This window comes from Scleropages formosus, chromosome 15 (assembly GCF_900964775.1).
Source record: "Scleropages formosus chromosome 15, fSclFor1.1, whole genome shotgun sequence".
In the NCBI taxonomy this organism is placed as follows: domain Eukaryota; kingdom Metazoa; phylum Chordata; class Actinopteri; order Osteoglossiformes; family Osteoglossidae; genus Scleropages; species Scleropages formosus.
Genome location: NC_041820.1, coordinates 7,942,942 through 7,952,948, shown reverse-complemented (window position 1 = coordinate 7,952,948; position 10,007 = coordinate 7,942,942). Strand labels below are relative to the sequence as shown.

The following is a 10,007-nucleotide window of genomic DNA, read 5'->3' as shown; positions in this document are numbered from 1 at the left end:
TGGCCAATGCCAGGAGCTCCAAGGGGTCGGGACGGTTAGAGCTGTTGCCCGGCAATTGGAAGGTCCCTGACTCAAATCTATTTTCTTGCAATAGTACCCTTGAACAAGGGTCTTTATGGTATTTTTAGTTACCTATTCACTATTATAGCAGAGATTTAGTGATATATATGTAGCCCATTTTTGTCTTTATGTTTATCTTAATTTAATAGTAATTATAATTCACTTGGGGGTGCGGTGGCGCAGTGGGTTAGACCACAGTCCTGCTCTCCGGTGGGTCTGGGGTTCGAGTCCTGCTTGGGGTGCCTTGCGACGGACTGGCGTCCCGTCCTGGGTGTGTCCCCTCCCCCTCCGGCCTTATGCCCTGAGTTGCCGGGTTGGGCTCCGGTTCCCCGTGACCCTGTATGGGACAAGCGGTTCTAAAAATGTGTGTGTGTATAATTCACTTTATTGTGTAATATTTCTCATTTCTTTCATCTCATTGACCAACAGTCAACTGAAATTGTGAAAGAGTCTACGTTTATGACGGTGGTATTACACTTTCATATTTCACTAGAGGGGGTGCGGTGGCGCAGTGGGTTGGACCACAGTCCTACTCTCCGGTGGGTCTAGGGTTCGAGCCCTGTTTGGCTTGCGATGGACTGGCGTCCCGTCCTGGGTGTGTCCCCTCCCCCTCCGGCCTTACACCCTGCGTTACCGGGTAGGCTCCGGTTCCCCGCAACCCCGTATGGGACAAGCGGTTCTGAAAGTGTGTGTGTGTGTGTGTGTGTGTGTGTGTGTGTATTTCACTAGATCGCTGGTAAATAACTCGGCATCCCAGTGTCACTTCTATGACAAGATTTTCATTTAGCTAATGGCTAAATGTGACTGGGGAAAAGAATTGTGGTTATTTAGTGGCTGAAGAATTTCAAATCTCATATATCTGTCTTTCTGCCAAAAAAAGACAAATTATTTTCTGAGATGTGTGTCGCTTTGGAGAAAAGCGTGTGCTAAATGGAAAAAACGAGTAAATGTAAATGTAAAATGCATACCCCAAAGCAACTGTCATCTCTGTAGATAACAGTTCATCAGTTCATGTCTTAAGACTGAGGAAATTTGTTTTTTGTCTGTCTCTGTGCTGTTCGTTTGCTGCTTTTCATGCTAAAAACTCCTGTATTCCAGACTAGTCACAGTTAAGCTATTTAGCAAACACTTTGTATAGACAGAGACTATAACAGACGTAGCCAGGAGTAAAGTGTAGTTTATCTGAAGCTGTTATTATGCCAGGATGTTTTGTGATTCTTCAGAAGCGCATGAGGTTGCACTGCACTATAGATTTCATAGAATTTTGCAGCGATCCATCTGTGTACTCAAATAAAAGCAGGAAAAGTTTAAGTGTCATCTCTTGTTCTTGGTATTGTATGAACTGTGCTGCTGGTATAAAAATCTGCAAACAGCACGGTGAACACAACTCTTTGTGCAGCTTTTGAATATGAGTTCATAAATTCATTCACATTAATATACAGTGCTGCTTGAAAGTATGTGAACCCCTCTTGTCCCTAGTTTTGCCACAAAATGATTATTTAATGAGAAGCACTCTTTCTCATCTGACACAATAGGTGCGTAACGACCAATTCCATATGTTGCTTTAGAGGAAATTGTGTGTGTAATAGAAACACACAAGTCGTGCAAATGTATAAATAACTGAAGCCCAAGTTGCATTGGTTAAACCAGACAGGTAAGTAGAATCAGGTGTGTAAATCATGATCACATTCATTTTATAAGTTTATTTTAAGATTTATAGTTTATTTTAGTATCTTACACAACAATAATGACCATCCCTGGATGGTTTACAGACTTTGAAGCAGCACTGTATGTTACAAAGGTTTCCAAAGACAGTGATGTTGGGTGCATCTTAACTGCTGTAGTTTGTTTAGCGCACCGTGTAGTGTAGGGGTTACAGCTGTTGCCTTCCTCTCAAAGAACCCAGGTTCAAATCCCTCTTCTTATGGTAATACCCCTGAGCAAGGTACTTACCATGAATTAAAGTCAAATGTTGACTAGTTGCATGAGTGGGTGCATCACTGCGAACCGCTTCCTGTAAAAGCTTCAACTAAATCAATATTTCAGCATTTTTCCAGGGACCTGGGGTTCATGTGTCAGCCTCACTTGCAATGTGTGCAAACCTCTGTTGCCTAGTAATTGAAAAAATCTCTGAGTTGTAAAACAGAGTCTCTGTGTCCGCATACAGTAGCCGAACTTAACACCAGTACAGAAGTGTTTTTCTTTTACATCAAGTCCATTTTTATTGCCGAGACCATGGGGCCCCTCATTATGTGTCAGATGCTCAATCATCCCTTTATTCTTTCACAACACACACCACTTCCTGGAAGACTGCCTTATGAGAATTTGCAACTCAGGAGTCGCCCCCCTTCAGTTTATTTGCAGTTGCCATAGATACCATGGGGTTCCATTCTCCCAGTCTCCCGGTCCCTTTTTTTCTTTTCAAATGGGCACAATGTGGAGAGCTTCTCCTGGACGTTTGACTGAGAGGCGATCTGTCGTCGGTGACATCGTCTTCAGGCTCCATCTGGCCACCGAAGAACGGGTGACACTCAGTCCACGAGGGGGAAGGGCAAAGCAGCTTAGAGCAAAATAAGATCTGAAGCTGGCCATCCTCACAAAGGCCGATAAAGGCCAGCTTTCATGGCGGCTCAAGCATCGGCACAGAGGTGCAAGAGGGGGCCCCCTGGCTGCTTCTTTTAGGCTTCTCGCCCCTCCTCTTTTTCTTTCAGTATCTGTGCACATAACGTCTTTGTGTTCTGGCGATGTCTCAAAAGGTCTGGATGTGTGGAGGAGGGCTTTTTTTCATCAGAGAATGGTCTTTTGTATAACATTCACAAACACAATGCTGGGTTGCATTAGCAAGCGAAGAGCAGCTTTCGTGGCACAATTAACTGCAAGAGCAAACAAGAACTCCTCTGAAGTTTACATGACTGATTTCATGTTAATAGCTGTATAAAAGGTATGCTGGCTTATTATTCTTGCAAAAAACTTCAAGAGAAAAGGCAAACAGTGAAAGTTAAAATGCAAAATAATTTTCTTTTCAGGCTTCCAAAAGTTTCAAACCATCTGTCTTTGTAGCTGGCTTGTCGAAGGTGCAATGAAATATCTTTTCTGTGAATAATATTTAGAAGTTTCAAATCAAGCCGCTTGGCAACCCCAAGGTCATACTTGAAAGACCAGATGGGACACTCTGAGCTCCATCCAGCCCCCCATCCAACCCCAGGCCTCCCAAAATTATCCAGGCTGAGTTTTGTCACTCAAAACTGTCCATTCTTGATTTTAAACTCCATTTTTACTTCCTGACCCCTCTCAAAGTTCAATGAATTAAAAGGAAACACAAGAAATGGAAATTTGTGTAATTTATTTCAATTCTTCCTGTTAAGGTTTACCAATGATGATTTTTGTAAGACACAATTTACATTTGAAATTGGTCTGAAAGGTACTTAGGAAAGTTACTATTTATACAAAAGTTTTATTTAAGAAAACATTTTGCATCATAATAAAAAAAAACTCATTTAAGGTATAGGCAAGGTATACCTGCCTCTAGTAAAAATAAAACATGATAAGACATTTGTTAATCTAAGTTGGTTAATGGGACTGAAGCAGGTGAAGGAGTGATGGTTTTGGTAGATCTCATGCCTTTTCATATGTGCGTACAGCCTGGACATCATTAAATGTAAGGTGCTGCAAAACAACAAAGAACAAAAATCATGCAAAAAAAAAATTACATCCAATATTGCATCAACTTGTATGTCAGAGTTAATGTTACTGTATTTCTACTTATGGACACACACTGTACCATTTGTACTGTGTGTTAAACGCATTTTTTAAAACACGATATAATGTTCTCACACATTACTGTGAAATGTGATATATAATTTTTCATATCGCAGTCAATATTGCAACTCCACTCCAGTGCAGTAGCTGGACAAGTCTATAAAAATCGAATCTAGTACCTCACTGTATCACTTCATATCCAGACAACCAGGTTCGACTGGTTTTAGGTATTAATCGCAGCTCCACTCAAGATGATTTCTAATATAATAAGTCTCTTATATAAAGATATGAAAGCACACAGCTTACCATGATCATTTTGCCATCTTTGATCTCCCGGACAAACTTGGTCTCTTTCCCATCCCACTTCTGCACATGCACTAATTTGTCTCCATCCAAGCTCACAGTAGACTGTATTCAAGGTGAAGAAACTTATTTGATTACTTATATCAGCTCAATATTCATCTGTAACTGGTGCAGAGTATGTCCTCAGAGCACTTTGCCAAAGAGCATCTTGAAAACTGGTCCATCTCTCTTGTTATTTAGCATACAGTATAGAAGCAATAAATATATTTCGCCTGAAGCCATATTAATTGCAGTTTATTTAAATGTCTCAGTGATGATCAAGGGATTTACAGTAATTTCTACTTACTTTGCAGTTTCTGTCATCTGGTGTACTTTCGTCGAATTCCTCTCCCAGCTTGAAGGAGATTTCAGTATTCTTGAAGGTGCTCTGCGTTTTCACCACCACTTTGTCTCCTTCCTGGCTGATGATGATGGTCGGTTTTGTTACATTACCAATTTGTCTTATTGCAAAACCAACTCCTGCGGAAATTATAATAAAGCAGGTTGAACAAATGCCATTGCTGACCCGAACATTCCTTAACTGAAGTCTAGTACTGTAATAACTCAGGTTTATTATTCTTATATATTGTAACTCTTTCAATTCAGAGATTCAAACTGGAATACAAATAACGTAAACGGATTTTTTCCATTATTTAGCAATTTATAAACTCACCAAGCGCTTTCATATATTCGTCAAAGTTCTGACTGTCCACCAGCTTCCATGTGGCGCAAAATGCATCAACCATGATGTCAATTAAATATGTCTCTTTAAAAGAAGTCGAAGAGAGTCGATGTGTATTTATTTATAGTCCGAGAGAACGCGCGCGCACTGTTTTGACTCCTAATCCTGAATAAACGCGTAATTCTGGGAGGAAGAACCGGCTGCAGCGAGAACGGAGCGCGTCTTTTCTGATTGGACGAGACTTCCATGCGTGTGGATTCTGATTGGTCCTTGGAGATGGCGAGAACGACTCATTCATAATTTATGTGGGTAATCTGATAACGGGCTTTGCCTTAATGACGTCCCTAATGTGAATGAGTGCGACTCCACTGGAATCTTTCCATTGAATAAAATCAGCTGTCTGTTCTCTTCCCCGCAATATAACATGGCCCCTAAATCAACACAAAGTGCTACATTAAAATGTCAAAAAAAATCACTGTAATCGATGTGTTGTATCTGAATTAAAATCAGTTCAGGATCCAGTGATGTAACTCCGTCTGAGCAAGAAAATCGGCTTTCTTTGTGACAACTTTGCATGGAAAATGTTGTTCTTACCTTTTTTATTTAAAGATTTCTTTTATGACTAGTTATGGGTGTATTCCTAGGTCGGTATTCTTTTAGTTGCAGTGCAGTGTTTAATTTTGGACTACAGCTTATAACGTTGTAAGCATTTGTTGTTATATTATCATGTTAGTAATATTACTGACTCATTTACCACTTGCCCAAGTTAGGGGTGTAGCAGTAGCCCGTCCTATAAACACATGGCACAAGGCCAACAACAGATACACCCTGCATAGGACACCACTCCATCACAGGATAGCTACACACACTCCTTTACTCACATGTTTTACATTTGTTAATTTAGCTGATGCTTTTCTTCAAAGCAACATACACTATTGAGCTATGTACAATTATTTTCCCATTTACACAGCTGTGCAATTTTACTGGAGTAATTTTTAGAGCGAGTACTCTGCTCAAGGATACTACAGCTGAAGGCAGGAATCAAACCTGCAACCTTGGGGTCCAAAGGCAGCAGCTCTAACTATTACAACATAAGCTGTCCAATGCAGACACTAAGGGTAGTTTAGAGTCACCAATCAATGAAACACTTGTCTTTAGGATATTGGGCTGACACCAGAGCACCTCAACTAATAATAATAATAATAATAATAATAATAATAATAATAATAATAATGATTTGTAAACAGATCACAAGCTTGGGTACTATTCAACAAAAGGAACAGCAGGTGGCGTAGGGGTCCTGACAGATGCTTTGCAATCTGAGGGTAACACTGTCAAAACCTTATTCCTGATGCAGTAACCCTGAGCAAGGTGCCTATCCTGAAAAGTTCCAGTGCAAAGTGTGGAGTCTGCATGTTCTCCCCATGTCTTTGTGTGTTTCCTCCCACAGTCCAAACATGTGTGTGTCAGGTGGACTGGTGATTCTCAATTGCCCTTAGTGCATGTGGGTGTGAATGGGTGTACGGTATATGATTGCCCTGCCTTTAGTTCACCCCTTACTCAAAGGCTGTGATTCATTCCGTCCCTGTCTCGAACCCTTGTTGTGATCAAATTCTTTTAATGGAGAACAAGTCTTTCTTGTTCCCTTTTTGAATGCTCCATGAAATATCTTTCATCCTAGTGCAGAAATCTATCACTTCAACAGCCATAACACAAATATATCAAAGTCCATATTTAGGATCATGTGAACTTGTTCTGTTTCAGCAATATTAATTTGATAAATAGATTTTAAAATCATACTCACTATTGTGAAAGGACAATTATTATTATTACTATTATTATTTAAATTATTACGTTAACTGATAAAAAACTTAATTTTTTTTCTTATTTAACTTTTTAATATACAGTGTAATCTATTTTAAACCAGTACCAATATATTTGGTCTACTCACCTTCATTGTTTGCTGTGGTGAATTGTTGTTACCCTCACTGGTCAAAATGCTCCAAATAATAGGTGTTATGTCGAATATTCAAATTATAACAACTTAACAGAGAAGGAATAGGAAGGCCTTAATTTTAAGATAATAATGCAATCACAGAGACCACTTTCTTCTTACACTTTTGCACGTACAGCCATGCCTGGATCTCCAGTAAATGATGTTGACGGCTGCAATACTAATTGAGGTCTAAGTAATTTTACATCAAAAGATGTCAAGAGGCATTACTAAATGGCTGTAATTTGCAGTTTTTAATTAAGAATTTGAGTAACTACAGTGACAGATCAAAGTGCATTACATTCACGTATATGAAATAGACAGAACAACAGAAAGACCTGATATTTGAAAACAGATAAAATAAACAGATAAGTCGAAAGGTTCATGCTGATATTTTCGGATGTCACAACAGAGACACATGGGATATGTGTGAAAGTAGGGACTTTGTTTTATTACATGAGGGATGCAATTTATTCAAGCGTTTGCGTGGGGCGCCGCTTTACCGCAGTTCCACCACAAGGTGGCAGTGCAGAGCAGGAATATGTGATAACTGCACTGTATTTGGCTGTCATACCTGTCCTTTTTTACCTTTCCTTCTTGTTTGGTTTTTATAACCAATCTATTTTTAAACCTCGTGATTTTTAAAAAGTAAAGCCTTCATTATGACAGTAGTGCAGTGCTGCTGAATTGTGACTACCTGTAAATACATTAGAATGAATAGAAAGTCAAAGATGAACAGAGCAAGCTGAAACTGTAACTAAAGTGTGAAACATATTGAAATGATGTGTTTGAAATGTGCACTACAATGTGTGGAACAATAAAAACATGTGCAATATTCTGTAGGCAGAGTCTAGTTCCTTGCTGAACGGTTCCGTGTCTTTTAGCGATGCGTTACCAAGTGTTTGAGTGTTTGCTTTGAGAGAGGGGTCAGCCATGGTCCTGTCCTGCTCTGTATCCAGATTACACCGCAGAAAACAATGTAAGACAAATATGAGAAGGTCAAATGCAAATGAAAAAAAAAACATCTGAACTGAAACGCTAAACAAACTTCTCAGCTGGCAAGTTTTTATGCGTATCATCAAATTGTGAAATCATCAAAATAAATAAATGTCAATGTAAATTTACCCTACATAGCTTTCTTCTCAATGTAAAATGCTTTGAGAAGCCACCTCTATATAAAAAATTATTATTATTATTATTATTATTATTATCATCAACCCAAGATGGACAAACGGTCTGGAAAATGGATGGATGCATTATTATTAGTCTAATAGTAGATTAGATCCTGGTCTTACAGTGTGAGGTCTGAAAATGTTTCAACACTGAACTTCAATCCTTAAACCCAAGGAACATTCCATTCCTATTCTGACATAGCTTGATGCAAAGGTCTATTTTAAATTTTTTTTTTTTTTTTTTTTAATCGTGAATGAGGAGGCATCTCACAAGCTGTTGCCACCTTGTTGCTCATTGTTATGGGACTTTTGAAAGTCAGACGAGTTAGGAAGGCTGCTGTTTCCAATTAGCACGCCAGCCCAGATGGTATGTCCGGCTGATGGAAACTTACCAGGGGCTTTCAGAGGGGGATGGGAAGGGTAAAGTTGCTGCACCACACCGCCCACCCAGAGCTGCGTAGAGACCAGCTGCCTTTACACCTTCCTGTGACACATCCCGCTGTCCTTGCAGCTGGGTGGACATCTCACCCACATGAGTGGCACTGTCCTACGGATCATCTACTACAAACACGCGGGGGGGGGCGGTGGGTGGGGTTCAGGACGGGAGGAAGAGTGGGTGCCGAACCATTCCAAGTTTTGGTATCCGGTTTTTGCGAAGCAAGAAAACAAGAGGGTGCAGCTGTTGTTTATTTGACAGGAGTGCATTTCTGCCTTTACCTTTTGTCTCCTGTAATTTGATGCATCAACACAGAGTGTGTGGAATTTCAGTTTGTTGAGTTTCATAGGGAGGCCCATACTGCGAGTGTGTGTGTATGTGTGTGTGTGTGTGTGTGTGTGTGTGTGTGTGTGTGTGTGTGAGTGGTGTAACTCTGCAGCTGGAGAGTGGATCAGCATCCCACAAACTGAACCAACTACAGTCGATGTGTGTCCATGGTGGGCAGGTTTTCACACACCCGTTTACTTGCCAATGCAGAAGCAGTGTGTAGTGTCATCTATCTATCTATCTATCTATCTAATCAAAGTGGTGCAAAAATAAGTGAACCCCAAGTTGCACTGGTTAAACCAGGTAGAATCAGGGGTGTAAATCATATTCATTTATTAATTTTAAGAAGTTTATTTTAAGATTTTATACAAGAACAATGACCATCCCTAAAGGGTTTGCATACTTTCAAGCAGCACCGTATACACCTGTGATCTTTTTTAAAACATTAATAAAGATGTAAACGATTATTACATAAAGCGGAATATATCTAAATGTTCTTAAAGCTTTCCTGTCTAAGTGTTTGAGACTAATATCAAAAGCCCTGAAGATGAGGGTAGAACAATTTCCTGGGGGGGGGGGGGTCTGCAGTCTTGCAGCACATCAGAGTAAATCCTGTGTTACACAGAAAAGAATCAGAGAGAGGAGAGAACTCATAGCCAGAATAAACAGCAGTGTGCTCTCACCAGGATTTGCTATGGTTACGAAACACCACACTTTTGAATCACCTCTGGATCAGGCACAAGAACCTAATGTCTGCAGTGTATAATTTATACTTTTGGGCCAGACTACAATAACCTGCTGAAAAAGTTAATACGCCGAGGAGTATACGGAAATATAAATTCAGATGATATGAAAAGACTTTTCTGTGATTAACTCGTGTCCGGTACCCAAGATTCCTTCACATACCAAATCAGTGACCTAAAATTATTATGACTCCAATGCGCATCGCAAAATGTACGATTCGAGTTAAGAGCCGTGCTAGTAAAGGTAATGTAAAAAAGTACTTATGTGCCTGCGATCACACCTGTGAGATCATAGTTGAAATTGTTCAATATGTGTTCAATTACTAAAATCTTTCATTTTGATTTCACAGCAGGATGCTCACTTAATTCTTTAATTGGTTTGCATGGGAAGGGGTGCGGTGGCGCAGTGGGTTGGACCGCAGTCCTACTCTCCGGTGGGTCTGGGGTTCGAGTCCTGCTTGGGCTACCTTGTGATGGATTGGCGTCCCGTCCT

At 40.1% G+C, this 10,007-nt stretch overlaps 1 protein-coding gene across 1 annotated transcript; it reads right to left on the bottom strand.

Moving 5' to 3' along the window:
- Positions 1-3,386: 3,386 nt before the first annotated feature.
- LOC108919926 (fatty acid-binding protein, brain) lies at positions 3,387-5,036 on the bottom strand. Its single transcript, XM_018728377.2, has 4 exons — positions 4,835-5,036; positions 4,469-4,641; positions 4,126-4,227; positions 3,387-3,726 (listed from the first exon to the last, which is right to left on the bottom strand). Exons 1-4 carry the CDS (start codon positions 4,905-4,907, stop codon positions 3,676-3,678), a joined length of 399 nt encoding a protein of 132 aa, XP_018583893.1. The 5' UTR covers positions 4,908-5,036; the 3' UTR covers positions 3,387-3,675.
- Positions 5,037-10,007: the final 4,971 nt, after the last annotated feature.